The sequence below is a fragment of the Felis catus genome, chromosome B1 (genome assembly GCF_018350175.1).
Source record: "Felis catus isolate Fca126 chromosome B1, F.catus_Fca126_mat1.0, whole genome shotgun sequence".
In the NCBI taxonomy this organism is placed as follows: Eukaryota; Metazoa; Chordata; class Mammalia; order Carnivora; family Felidae; genus Felis; species Felis catus.
In genome coordinates this window covers 127708742-127724321 of record NC_058371.1, presented here as the reverse complement: position 1 = coordinate 127724321, position 15580 = coordinate 127708742, and the positions used below count along the sequence as shown (strand labels likewise).

Below are 15580 nucleotides of genomic sequence, written 5' to 3'. Positions count from 1 at the left end.
TGTCCCTTTTATTTTCAGGAAAAAAACTGTGATACCAAGATACTTTTAAAAAGCTGAAGAAATTTAAATACCTTAAGATGGATTTAACTTTCATAGCTACATTGATTTCTCATTTTTGTTTTACTTTATGTTGCATTTTTCTTTCAGAGGAGTAATAATAAAACATCTAACAGCCTTTATTGACTTTGGATATCTCTTGATGTTTATGTTTTCTAAATAAGTTCTAATTTCTTTGAAAAATAAACACCTTCTACAAATGACAGCATAGATATTAGTTCTGTCAAGAGTAAGTGTAAGAATGCAACAGATCATAGTGACAATTTTCATGACTCTTTTTTGCAATTTATATAGAAGGAAAATAATAACATGATTGCTTTAAGAAGAAAGCATTAATTTAAATACATATTCACAGTTATTTATATTTATTTATATGGTCACTTATTTATAATGGTATCTGTCATGTTAATGAATTAGAATGCATGTGTATGCCTAGATAATGTTGTGTAGATCCTTGATAATTGTAATTTTATCAATGGCCATGCGTTTTCTCATTTTTTTCATTACCAAATCCCCATAGACATGCACATATACACACATGGCTGCTTCTTCTTCTTCTTTTTTTTTTTTAGCACCTATGACACTTATTTTATATGTAAGATCGAGTTGATATTTCTCCATCTGAATAATCAGAATGCAAAGACTTGACATATTCAGAAAATGTATTATTCAGTTTGCCCTTCCAATCTGAAGCCCTTAGATCCTTACCTCTTCAGAAAGAAATAAGGGCCAGTGATTTTCTAAGGTCTGACACTAACAGCCTTGCCTCTGTCGAAACTTTTCTTTTTTATCTTCTCTTTCACACCTAAATAAGCTGAAAAAGCAATTGAGGCATACAATCAGACAAGACTTCATTGTCAACGGCAAAATTGCCCAGGAAATGAAAAAAGAAACCTTTTGCTTAATAAATAACCCAGTAAACCAGCCATCTATGACATGAACGAAGGCAGCAGAGCTGATGATTTTCTCCTAATTCTTGATGGTTGGCGTCAGTGATTCTAATGATTACTGTCTAATGTCTTTTCAGATTTCAAACCTTTACATATATGACACGGTGCTTCTGCTTGCTAATGCTTTTCATAAGAAACTGGAGGACCGAAAATGGCACAGCATGGCAAGTTTGTCATGCATCAGAAAGAACTCTAAGCCCTGGCAGGGAGGGCGTTCCATGCTGGAGACTATCAAGAAGGTAATTTGTGACTAACGTTTCACTCTCCTTAATTTTCATGTAAAGGGATACAATAAATCATTTTTGAGGGCATATCTTTCAAAAGGATGTTTTTTGTCACCAACATTGTCAGTCCAAAGCACAAAACAGTGTAATAGATGAGTAAATATTAAAAACAACAACAACAAGGTCAGAAAGTCACATGCATGTATAAAACAAGGAGCCGTTACCTATTTGTAAGGATATATTACACGAGTGTAGTTAGTGGTTGAAATTATTTGAATTGTGTTTGTTATACCATTAGTATTAGAAATACTCAAATTATTTTGCCTGTGACAAATACAAATACTTGTTTTTGTTTGTTTGTTTGTTTGTTTGTTTGTTTTCTTTAAAATACACCATCAGGGGCGTCTGGGTGGCTCACTCGGTGAAACGTCTGACTTTGGCTCAGGTCATGATCTCTGGTTTGTGAGTTCAGACCCCACGTCGGACTCTGCTGGCAGCTCAGAGCCTGGAGCCTGCTTCAGATTCTGTGTCTCCCTCTGTCTCTGCCCCTGTCCTGCTCACACTCTGTCTCTCTAAATAAATAAGTAAATAAATAAATAAATAAATAAACAAACAAACAAACAAACATAAAAAAAATTTAAATACGCCATGAACTGAAAAAAAATAAACACGAGCCGTCACTGTTTTCCAATTACATGATACATGGTAAGACATTAGAAGCAATGATCTTTAATTTATCTTATAATCAAGATATAATTCATAAGCAGTACTATTTTGCAGCATTTAGGAACTATTTTAGCTATCTGGTGTGTTCTCCTTCCTCACTGTCAGTGTGGTGTTTAGCCTGGCTGTGACCCGCTCTGGCTCAGTACCTGCTCCGTTCCCAGGAGGCACTTTATGCTGTTAGGCTTCTCTCAATGGTTTGAGCAATTCTGCAGTTTATTAGCCTCTTTGTCATGTCATCCTTGCTGGCATTTTCTGTCTGTCTCACACAGCTTCTTGGATTTAAAATGAAATGATTAATAAAACAAACAAATGTCTCCTGTACCCTTTACACAAAGAAGACAGACATTTAGAAGTTTATGTTCTTTATTTTACCCATCCTTTTCCTCTCTGCACGTGTTTGCCTTCCTCTTGTGAAACAAAAAAAGAAATAGCTAGTTGAAAGAAATGTGAATGCATTTAGAAAAGCCAGAGAAAAACCTAAACATCTATCATTAGAAGTGAACTAGAAGTACAAAAATACAGAAGTGGAAGAAAGAAATGTTGCAAATGGAGGATAGCCTGGATCTTTCTCTTGGTATGTTTCCTTTTTGTAAAAAGAATCGCTTTAATGAGAATTTAGGCACTTATCAGCAGAAGTGCTTGAAAATCAAATGCATTGAATATATTGGCAGAGTAAGATATTTCAACTAAAATATGAATAAGTCAAATCTAAACTCAAGGTGTTGCCAAGATCTCCCTATCTGTCCATGTAGAGATTTGGCAGGTATGAATCCAAGGGAAGTTGTTGAACATGATTCTGATCCTGCCAATTTATTAGTTCAGGCTTTGGCTAGGATGCAGGAACTTGAATATATTCATTCTTCTGAAGCCTTCTCACAAAGACAGAATAATAGTTTGGGAGGTTGCTTAGGAGATACTTAGTGAAAGTATTAGTGGGAAGGAAATAAAGATACCATAATATGTAGGTAGTTCTTATGGAGCAGTTCAATATATAAAATGTTGCTGCTGGAAAATGTATAATCAAAACAATAATATGACAATTATGACATTTATTTGGGGGGAATATTTATATATTTGTCCTGGTGAGCTTTCAGCCTAATGATGCTTTTTAAAGAAATATAACCATTCAGTGTATTTAAAGACTAAGTTTGAATGATATATGTCATTGCAGATATTCAGTTACATTATTTTTTTAGTAAACTCTATGCCCAACGTGGGACTTAAATTCACGACCCCAAAAGCAAGAGTCACATGCTCAGTTTCATTATTTTTTGTTCCACATTTCAAATTGACTTAAAAAAAATGGAGTTTTTTTTTCCATAACTTTGCCTCATATGAGTGTTCTGGTCATCCCTTTCAGATGCCAAGGCTGATAATACTCCACATACCAAAAAATTTTGAGAGAAAGATTACTACTCATACAGGAACTCCCAGGAGAGCAGAGTGGGCTCAGGAATGTCCAGGCTGGCTTGACCAAGCAGCAGGAGTGGGCTGGGCCCAGGTAGTGACTAGGAACTGGGGAAAGTTCCCATTTACTTGGGCTAGAGATTTTCAAGGCTTAAATTTCCAACTGGTATCAGACAAAAAGTTGTGGGATGAGCTTTGTTGATCAGCCTGTCCAAATGTGGAGCCACACGGGAAAGGGAGACCAAAGCTTAGAAAGAAATCAGCAGCCAAACATCACAAATGAGGTCAGGCTCCTTATTACAGTGGGAATATTCTAGTAATAAAAATTTTAATTACATTCAAATAACCCCTGCGTGTCTCTATGAAAGGCATGCCGTATATACTTTACAAAGCCTCTGTGCTACTGCATGGAGACAACGAAGTGAAAGAATGAGGGTCTGTCCCTTAATTAATTTCTATTCTTTTTTTTTTAATTTTTTTTTCAACGTTTATTTATTTTTGGGACAGAGAGAGACAGAGCATGAACGGGGGAGGGGCAGAGAGAGAGGGAGACACAGAATCGGAAACAGGCTCCAGGCTCTGAGCCATCAGCCCAGAGCCTGACGCGGGGCTCGAACTCACGGACCGCCAGATTGTGACCTGGCTGAAGTCGGACGCTTAACCAACTGCGCCACCCAGGCGCCCCATAATTTCTATTCTTTTTAACGGGGTGAGACAAAAGAGATAAAAAAGCAATGCAGCTGACATAAGTACTGTAAATGTCCAGAACATTTATACAGGGGGAGATAGTGGTTTCCATAAATTGAAGATTTACAATTTATTTTATGAATTGATAGAATAGGTACTTCCACATTTCTCTTCTTTAAAAAAAAAAGAGGCTAATTCTCAAATGTTTATTTCTCCAAGGTATTATCAGTTGCCTTGAAGCCATGCTATTTATATGAATTTTTAGATTATTTTTGAGAAAATGATATTTTTGTAAAATATTGGGTCTACCTATCCATGGACATGGTATCCATCCATATAGTCATCTTTTATAGGCCTCAGTAAAGACTTACAGTGTCCTTCATACATATTTTCATTATATTTTTCTTAAAATTTTATGAAGTTTTGATTATGTGTATCTGCACATGTGACACTATCATGAATATAATCTATTTCCATTATGTTTTCAAACTACATATTGTAGGTATGTAAGGTAGTGGTTGATGTCTGATATATTTGGCGATTAAGCTGATCAACTCTTGAAACTTGAGTCCTAATTCTCACCTCTTTCTTTGTAGTTTATTCTCTTGTCTTGTCAAGTGGACATTGATACCATCCTCAAGTAAAATTAATGTTGTCACCTAATTCTAATATTTTATGTATTTTTTGAACTTTTAAAAAACTTTTCTTGGGGGCTGTCAGGTACACCATAGAGCTCTGTGTACTTCAGAGGTGGCCACTTTTCCCTGCTTGAGGTGACGATATCAGGTCCTATCTTTCTCTGAGACGTAGAGGTGAGGATTCAACCTCTACAGAAGAGATGCAACTGACACCAACCTGGCCTAGAGCTGACCTGCAGAACCCTGACATGCAGGACACAGTATTTTCCAGCTCCCATCTGATGCATTCTTCAATTCTTCATCTTAGTTTTAATGCTAATTCACCACTCACATGTGGCACTTCCAGCTCTTGGGAAGAGGGAACCTTAAGCTGTGATGTTAGTGGCACATCGGAGGCAGAGACCTGGTGTGGGGATGTACATGAAAGTGTTTGTAGGTGAATTTGCAGGATGAGCCAGCAACAGAGATACAGTGGCTGGTGAGCAGTCTCTAGGCCAAAAACTTGTGATTTGAGCAACATACATAAATATGGCAATGTGCAAAGAAAATTTAAGGGGTTTTCTTCAACATTTTATTGACTGTCTGGATAAAGAAGAAAATGTTGTCATAGACATTGCTAGGCCTTTTTGCATGCAGTGATAGGGATATTGATATAACTGGGGAGTCATGTTATTTTTATATATCTGATATATTGTCAAGTTAGCTCACATACAGTGTATACAGTGTGTTCTTAGCTTTAGAAATAGATTTCTGTGATTCATCACGTATATACAACACCCAGTGCTCATCCCAACAAGTGCCCTCCTCAATGTCCATCACCCCCTTTCCCTGCCCCCACCCCCACCAACCCCCAGTTTGTTCTCTGTTATTAAGAGCCTCTTATGGTTTGCCTCCCTCTTTGTTTCTATTTTTTTCTTTCCCCTCCCCCATGGTCTTCTGTTAAGTTCCTCAAATTCCACACATGAGTGAAAACATGGTATCTGTCTTTCTCTGACTGACTTATTTCATTTAGCATAATTACCTCAAGTTCCATCCACATTGTTGCAAATGGCAGGATTTCATTCTTTTCTATTGCTGAGTAGCATTCCTTTGTGTGTGTATATATGTGTATATATATATTATATATATATAATATATATATAATATATATATACACATATATACGCATTATACACACACACACACACACACATATAAAACACATCTTCTTTATTCATCAGTTGATGGACATTTGGGCTCTTTCCATAATTTGGCTATTGTTGATAGCACTGCTGTAAACTTGGGATACATGCACCCCTATGAATCAACATTCCTGTATCTTTTTGATACATTCCTAGCAGTGCTGTTGCTGGGTTGTAGGGTAATTATATTTTTAATTTTTTAAGGAACCTCCACACTATTTTCCAAAGTGGCTGCACCAGTCTGCATTTCCACCAAAAATGCAAGAGGGTTCCCCTTTCTCCACATCCTCACCAACATCTCTCGTTTACTGAATTGTTAATTTTAGCCACTTTGACCCATGTGAGATGGTATCACAATGTGGATTCTTCTCAGAGCTAGAACAAGCAATCCTAAAATTTGTATGGAATCACAGAATACCCTTAATAACCAAAGTAATGTTGAAAAAGAAAACCAAAGCTGGAGACACCACAATCCCAGACTTTAGCCTCTACTACAAAGCTGTAATCATCAAGACAGCATGGTATTCGCACAAAAACAGACACATAGACCAATAGAATATAATTGAGAACCCAGATTTGGACCCACAAATGTATGGTCAACTAATCTTTGACAAAGCAGGAAAGAGTATCCAGTGGAAAAAAGACAGTCTCTGTAGCAAATGGGGTTGGGAGAACTGGATGGCAACATGCAGAGGAATGAAACTGGACCACTTTCTTAACACCATACACAAAAATAAATTCAAATGGATGAAAGACCTAAATGTGAGACAGGAAACCATCAAAACCCTAGAAGAGAAAACAGGCAACAACCTCATTGACCTGGGCTTCAGCCACTTCTAACTTGACACATCTCCATGGACAAGGGAAATAAAAGTAAAAATGAACTATTGGGACTTCATCAAGATAAAAGCTTCTGCACAGCAAAGGAAACAACCAACAAAACTAAAAGGCAACCGATGGAATGGGAGAAGATACTTGCAAATCACATGTCAGATAGAGGGCTAGTATACAAAATCTATGAAGAACTTACCAAACTCAACACCTGAAAAACAAATAATCTAGTGAAGAAAGGGGCAGAAGACATGAATAAACATTTTTTTCCAAAGAAGACATCCAAATGGCTAAAAGACACATGAAAAGATGCTCGAAATAATCATCTGAGGAGTCATCTTAAAGTGTAAACTGTGAACAAATGAAATCATTTGCAAAAATCTATACAGACAGCCCATCTGCCACTCAACTTTAGCATGGCTATCAATGAGATCTTCTTTGACAGTTACCTTACTCAATCTTAGAACATCAGATTTAATGTGTGGAAGACTAATTACATGAGAAACCTGAACTTGAAGACATTAACCAGTATATCACCATGAGTGGCATGTTGATTAGGATGTCCCAGCTGCTTCCAGATGCAGAAGTCCTTCTTGCAATGCCAGGTGTGCACCACCCCCCTCCACTGCCTTGGTGGAGATGGACCATGGCTTAATCACTGAGCCCCATGTGGGTGAGTGCTCACCCATAACCACTCTGTGTTCTCAGGAAAGCAGATGATCAAACTTCAAGAGTCTCCTGAAAATATGCCTGCAAGGCAAATGCCTCACACTGCCATCCTTTTTGCTCACAATGATCTTGTTGGCAAGGTTCAACCTGGGGACAAAGTAAACATTACAGACGTCTATCTGTAATGTTACTTACTGAGTCAATTCAAGAGTGAGTAATGTGAAGTCTGTCTACAAAATCCACATTGATGACATTTATTATCAGAAAATTGATGCAGAACATTTGCATAAAGAAGTAGATGAAGATATAGAACAGAAACTTTTTCAGAGAAGCATGTGGAATTTCACAAAGAACTTTACAAAAAAAGAAGGCATTTATGAGATCCTTGATTCCGCCTCAGCTCCAAGCTTGTAAGAACATGAGGATTTAAAAAGGGAGGAATCTTGCTTCAGCTTTTCCTTGGAAAAAGGAAAGATTTTAGTCACATGGGAATGGTCAGACTTTGTGCTGAGAACAACATCCTGATGTGTGGTGACCCAAAGACTAGTAAGTTCCAGCTTCTGCATGTGTACAACCCCGTCTCCTGGGACCAACTAACAGTATATATATATATATATATATATATATATATATATATATATATACACATATATATATATATGGAATGACTTTGAGATAAGGCAAGTGGGCCTGAAACTGGTACCTTTGTCCTGAGTGACAGTAGCATCTGCTGTATTGATAAGTTTGTGAAGATAAATGAAAATACAAGATCAGCATCGCACAAAGTCATGGGATGACTGACTCTATTGCAAAGGCTGGGATTATTGGTCAGCTCGATGCATGCACCCTTATCCTGGCAGCAGCAAATTCTATGGAGTCTCAGTGGAATTCTAAAAAACACAACCATTGGTAATATACAGCTACCTCACGTATTATTATCAAGGTTTGATTTGATCTTCCTCATCCTGGACCCGCAGGATGAAGCCTATGACAAGGATCTGATTCACCACCGTGTGGCTCTGTGCTACCAGAGCAAGGAGCAAGTGGAGAAGAGGTTCACAAACATGGCGGCACTGAAGAATTACATTGCTTATGCTCACAGAACCGTCGTGTCTTGGCTGAGCCAGGAATCCAGTCAGGCTCTCATCCAGGCTTATGTAGACTTGAGGAGGATGCAGAAGATTGGTAGTAGCTGAGGAATGGTTTCTGTATACTTTTGATAGCTGGACTCATGAGTTCACTTAGCAGAAACCCTGGATTGGCACTGTGGACATACCTCTTCTTACTACAGAAATGAGTGCCACCTCTCCTAAATGGAAAGAAGAGTTAGCTGAAGCACTGAAGAAACTTATTTTATGTAAGAACATCAGCTCTAAAATACTCACAACTTTTTGAAGATATTCAAGGGCACTCTGACATAGCAATTACCAAAGATATGTTTGACGAAGCACTTCGTGCTTTGTCTGATGATGACGTCTTGACAGTGACTAGAAAAGCTGTTTGCTTGCTCTGAATCGTTTGTGAATAGTGCTGTGTGTTCTGCTTGTCTGCACTTGGGCATTGCATTTGCATCCATATATGTTTGGCATATAGGCCAATCAGCTGCCGCTGCAGCCATCAGCAGAAATAGATTAAGATCATTATCTGGCTCCATAAAAATGTTTTAACTTGGGTTCCGTTTTCTTAGTAAAGTGTGTTTTCATAAAGTGTATGTTTTCATTACCCCCCCACACACACACATTTTGAGTAAAAACATGGTGCCAATTTGCAACATACACAGTAGAAATTATTTTCTTGCCATGACATTTTTAGCACCAGGGCTTTTAATCTGTACATATATACAGATAGCAGGATGTTAGTGTTTTTGAAGATGGCAGTCTGGGTGTTTTTTGTTTGTTGGTCAGTTGGTTGGTTGGTTTGTTTGGTATTTTTGGTTTTGGTTTCGGTTTTCTGCTAAACTCTCTAATAGCAAGCATCCATATGCTAGGGATTTATGTAATATGAGATAAGAGTTTAAACGAGAGCCTTTTTCCCTGTTATAGCAGTCAAACATAATTCCTTCTAGAAGCTAGTTCTTATGGAATTAATGATTGGAAATGATCGAGTTCTAGGTTAATGTCTGCCACTGTATTGTAATATGCAAAACTTTTTTTTTCTAAGTAAGTTATAGAGATAATTTAAAAAATAATAAAATAAAACTTTTCTTGGCTAACTGCTTTAGCTTCCACTTCTGAACTTTCATAATTTTGATAGTAAATAGAATCTTAGTTTTATAAATATGCCACAAGTATTTTGCTATTAAATATATCAAAGGTAGTATTTGAAGAGATATATTTAACTCTTTTTTAAGTTTTTTATTAATTTTGAGAGAGACAGAGACAGTGTTGAGTGGGGGAGGGTCAGAGAGAAAGAGAGAGAGAAAAAGAGAGAGAAAGAGAGAGAGAGAGAGAGAATCCTAAGCAGGCTCTGTGCTGCCAACGCAGAGGCCAACACGGGGGGTCAAACTCAAAAACCATGAGATTGTGACCTGATCCGAAACCAAGAGTCAGATGCTCTGAGCCACCCAGGAACCCCTGAAAAGATATTTTTTTAATTAGATAAAGAGTGTACCTTTCCAATACGTTTTGTTTTACCTTTTTTTTTTAATTTTTAGAATTCATTAGTAACCCTTACAATTTTAGAGTAGCAAGGTCAAATAAAATAAACCCTTCCCCAATTTTAAGATGGAGAAAACTGAACCTCAGAAAAATTAAATGACTTATTAAGGGTTGTTTACAAAGCTAATTAGTTTCAGTACCAAGTTGTTTGGCTTCCAGCCTTGTGTTCTGTATACCATACCATTGACCCTTTTTCTTGTTCATAATGGTAGCTTTTATTCACTACTGTCAGATTCATTTGGCTAAAGAAAACACACACCCCAAGAAATCAAAGGTGTAAGTACCATGTGCAAATATTATGTTAACAATATCTTAGTGTCTGTCAATGTGGCTTTTTCAAATGCCTTGAATTTGGAGTTGAATTGATGAGTGACTGCATTTTTAAAAGCTCTTGTGACAAAACGTTTGTTAGCACACATATGCATTCTTTATTATGAGAAGCTACATTTAATTGGAATATATATTTTGGTAAGGAGTCTTCATGTTGTATAATTTAGACTTGTTGATGTTATATATCCTAGAGAAAACTTTCAAACATTTTAAACTAAATAATAAGTAAAACAAAAGCTGAGCAGCTCTGGAAGAGAGTGGGGAGGACCTCCCCAGGTGGACTCCCACCACAACTGGTTCTTAGAAACACAGTTTGAAAACCAGGGACATTTAGAAACCAGTTTAATCCATACAAATATACCACCTTCCTTAGGCTCTGGGATAATATTACACTCAGGCAATGTGGGCAGAGTATTTTTATTTACAGACTTGTTCTAAAATTAAACGGCGATGATTTTCTATTTTTTCTTATTTTTAATGTTGATTCAGCTTCCAAGAGTACAGTCTGTTCATTCATGTATTTATCACTCCTTTAACAGACATTTATCAAATGTCTGTAGTGTGGAATGTATTATTCAAACTCTTTTATGTGATTATCCAAAAAAAGAATTTAGAGCCTAGTAGTGAATATGGCATTATTATGCAAACAGCTGTACTCTAAGGTGCGAGACAACAAAAGGCCCCAAGCATGGCAAAAATAGGACCCCGTGGAATCTTGGAGCGTACTGTGCAGACCCCCATTTCTCAGCTGAGGTGCTCCTTCCTGGGAAGGCTGACACCTAGCCTCTGTGCAGGAACTGCTCTGGGCAGCAGGGAGCTGTTCCACTCCCTTCCTGGAATTGCATGCATCCAGTGACTGGTCATTGCACAATGGTCTGAGTTCCATGCCTCCAAGTGGAATAACATCGAAGAGTTATTTTACTACAGACTGGCCATGGCATCACCTCAGCTGTTGCTGTATTTCCATCACTGTGTCACCTCTCCCTTTGTGGCCCTTATTCTCGTACTCCTTTGCAAGTGCTTTTCGTAGGAGCACTTCTGGTAACCTCCTGCAGACAAGCAAATCATTTCAGAGCTATTTCCCTGGGAACCCGACCCAAAACACAGAAAACAGATGAGAAAATTTTCATGAAACTGGTAGCATATTAACGGGAACTTGAAAATTAACAGGTGTAAGATACGTAAAGCTATGGAGAAGAGGACATGTCAGGTGGTAGGAGCACTCTAGCTGACATATCTATTTGAATAAATCATGTGAACAGTGACAATAATTGACTAACTTACCAGAGTGGATAAAATGCATAGAGAGACTAGTCTAGACTGGAAAGATATAGAGGAAAGGAATTTATTTTGTAGGTGAGTAAAAGACCCTAAAGAATTTTTGAACATGGATATGACAAAGATGAGACCTGAGTTTTAGAAAGAAAAGCCTTATATATTAAAATTTTTTTTCAAAAATTCAAATTTGCTTAATTAAAAAAACTAAGAAAAATATTACACTCAAAATATGTGATTACATATAAAAGCACTGACATTTTCTGTATGTTCTACATGAGTAAGACAACCAAGATTTGATAGATCCTTAAATCAAATACTTCTGCATTGGCATAATTGATCAATTTCTGCTAAATCCTTTATGGTGATTTTTAAAAATTTTGTTTTTAACATTTATTCATTTTTGAGAGACACAGACAGACAGAGCATGAGTGGGGAAGGGGCAGAGAGAGAGGGAGACACAGAATCCAAAGCAGGTTCCAGGCTCTGAGCTGTCAGCACAGAGTCTGACGCAGGGCTCGAATCCACAAGCTGTGGGATCATGAGCTGGGCTGAAGTTGGACGCTTAACCAGCTAAGCCACCCAGGCGCCCTAATGGTGATTTTTTTTAAATATGAAATGTGAGAAAATAGAACATATCAACACTTGTGTCACTGTCTAAAATCATTTAGTACCAATATATTTTCTTGTATTGGTACCAAATCTATCTAAAAGAAATCTTTTTTTTTAAGTTTATTGATTTTGAGAAAGACAGTGCACATGTGTGAGCAAGGGAGGGGCAGAGTGAGAGGGAGGGAGAATCCCAAGCAGGCTCCACACTAAAAGTGTCCCTAAAAGAGATCTTGATGCACGTTGATATCTAAAGTATTCTCTTTTTTTTAATTTTTTTTTCAACATTTATTTATTTTTGGGACAGAGAGAGACAGAGCATGAACGGGAGAGGGGCAGAGAGAGAGGGAGACACAGAATCGGAAACAGGCTCCAGGCTCTGAGCCATCAGCCCAGAGCCTGACGCGGGGCTCGAACTCACAGACCGCGAGATCGTGACCTGGCTGAAGTCGGACGCTTAACCGACTGCGCCACCCAGGCGCCCCGATGTCTAAAGTATTCTTGAAGCACCTGAGTGACTCAGGCGGTAAAGCAGCCAACTCTTGATTTCGGCTTTGTTCACGACTCATTGTTGGTGAGATTGTGCCCTGCATCAGGCTCCACACTGACAGCATGGAGCTTACTTGGGATTCTCTCTCTATCTCTCTGCCCCTCCTCTCTCTCTCTCTCTCTTCTCTCTCTCTCTGTCTGTCTCTCATTTGTCTTAAAATAAATAAACGTTTTTAAAAAAGTATTCTTTGAAATGGAAAAAATATTGAATTTATTCTAATTCTTATATGGTAATGTATTCATTCAACAAATATTTACTGAGCACTACCATATGCTGTACCGTGAGATCACAAAATAAGGAAGGAAAATAGAAGTATTAAAAATAGTACGAGTGTGATCAATTCTACAAAAGGGGAAACACCAACTGTTCTGGAAATATGTGACTGGAGGACCTACTTAGGTATAAGAATGACAGATAAGTGGAAACATGTAACATGAGTAGTTATTAGCCAAGAAAAGAAAAGGAGAGTATTCCAGGAATGGGGAGGAAGAATGTTTCATGGAAGGGCAACAGAGTTGTCTCAGGATTGGAGGAAAGAGTGCTTTGCACATTTAAGCACCTGGAATAAGACTGGGGTAAGAATAAATGTAGAGTAGGGACACGGTTCCTCATTAGCTAAAATAAGGTAGACAGGGAAAGATCATGAAGGGAAAACCACGTTAAATTTCCTAAACTTTATTCAAGGGGTAAGGTTAAGCTACTGAGGTATATTAAATGGGAGCAGGAGTGACAAAATCATATCACTCAGTGGCTGCCAAGTGGAGAATCGACGAAGCAGCTACCACTGGACCAATACAGACTGGATGAGAAAACTCCAGTAAAGAGGCTGGTGCTCCAACTCGAAGGAAACTAAGGGCGATGGTCATGGGGATGGATAGAAATAGATGTCTTTGAGAGAGATTTAGGTGATTGAAATAAGATTTGGTGATTTAACATAAATGTGAGGGGACAAAAGAAGATTCTAGGCCTCTGGCTTGGAGAAAAATAACTCTAATAAGTTGGAGATTTTGTTGTTATTGTTGTTATTTAATTTGTAAACGTAGAGGAATGGAAACATATTACTTTGTTTTTTGTGTGCCATATAGAATTTACGAACCTGGAGAAGAGAGAGATAATTTAGGAAATCATAATCTGACTTACCAGCAACAGTATTGACTTGGAATATAATATGGCCTTTTTATAAAACGTGTGCAAATAAACTTATTTTTGGCCACCAGAACTTTTAAAATGCAGCATGTGCCCTTAAAATAGGGCTTCTTGTGGACTTGTCAATATATTCTCTGGCTTTAGGGCATTTGAAGTGTATAAAATATAGTGGATTTTTTGAGCAGTCCGCTATGATATACATACATTATATTGGACACACAGTTTATATAAGTCCACTGTGATATACATACATTACATTGGACGCACAGTTTATATAGTCTAGAGGAAAAGGTATGAAGCACAGGGTAGAGGATTCAGTTCAGGCTCCTCAAATAACTGGTCTGGACTTCAGTTTCTTTTCCTGTAAGATAAGGTAGCATGATCAGATTACTAGTAATATCCTGTTTACTCTCAGTTTGCTCCAAGTATCTACTATGAATGAATATTTGAATGTATACATATGTAAATACACATATGTACACATATACGCACATACATACACGTAGAAATGTTATATGGCAACTTCAAATTTTCCTAAACGTTTCACACCAGAGAAGTTTTTATTTTTCGTTTTAATTTTTTTGTGGTTTTCTTCATCTTATATTGTAGTATTTACCTACCATTATGTTTCTTTTCTGGGTAAAAAATGTAGTATTTTCCTTCTGTCAGGGATTTTTCTCTCTGAAATTAACTTATGAGACATGAGGGCACCAGGGCACAGCATTGTGTCTGGCATCTTTCAGTGTGTTCTCTGCCTTTTTGGACTCCTGTTTATTTACAGGGTGTTCTTGTTTACCAAACATGTCTGCACATTCTAAGGAATCTAGAAATATGTATAAGGAAATCAGATGAGTATCATAAATATTTGATGTTCCAGATGATCCTCCAAAAGTATCTCTAAGTTACCGTGCAGTTCAAGCATAGGGAAAATTCTTTCAGCTTCGTAATAGAGACACATAAATTCTTAGCAAATATTTTTTTCTTCTTCTTTTTTTTCCCAGCATACCCTATCTATAGGAGAACAACAAACTATTGCCTTTTGAGCAACCAGTGATCCAGTGGTAAATTATTCCCAACTTTTGATTCTCCTTATTTTATTTTTCTTCCTTTCTCCTTTCTATATTTGATACCCACTGGTATTTCTATAAAGATTGGGTAGGATGAAATCCAGACCAGTTTCACTTGATATTTTAAAAAAGGTTTACACTGGCAGCAATTTTTACTGTCCAGTTAAAGGACATGTAGAAATTACTTGTATGTGTTGTTCATACTATCAGTGTCCCATGAGTTTCTTCTGTGTAGAATCTGCTGCATCACCAAAGAGATAAAAAATGCAACTGTGCGTGTACAAAGATAATGACTGCTCATTACCACCTGGCCAGCACATATTTTTATCAAGGCTCAGTTTTCAAAGTTGATCTGAGGATAGATGAAAAAATAAAAATAAAAAGCTCAAAAGCATGGGAATAGACTTAAGCAATAAAAAATCAGAAAGGTTAAGTTTGGGCCGGATAACAAGGGGCTTCAATTAAAGGGTTTATTTGCTTGAAATACCAACCTCTCAAGCATCCCTTATGTCTTCATGAGGAAAGGTTTTACTGATTACACATGCTAACATCTCATTAAGAATGGAACATAAGGAA

General features: G+C 37.4%; 1 protein-coding gene and 1 pseudogene across 2 annotated transcripts in view; both read left to right on the top strand.

Moving 5' to 3' along the window:
- The window catches only part of GRID2 (glutamate ionotropic receptor delta type subunit 2), a 1434457-nt gene that overhangs the window by 885974 nt on the left and 532903 nt on the right, over positions 1–15580 (top strand). For both annotated transcript variants that reach the window (XM_019829242.2, XM_045056096.1), the window contains exon 7: positions 1085–1246. In XM_019829242.2, coding sequence (XP_019684801.1) covers positions 1085–1246 — 162 coding nt within the window. The remainder of the gene's footprint in view (positions 1–1084; positions 1247–15580) is intronic.
- On the top strand, positions 2504–9023 carry LOC123384718 (annotated as a pseudogene).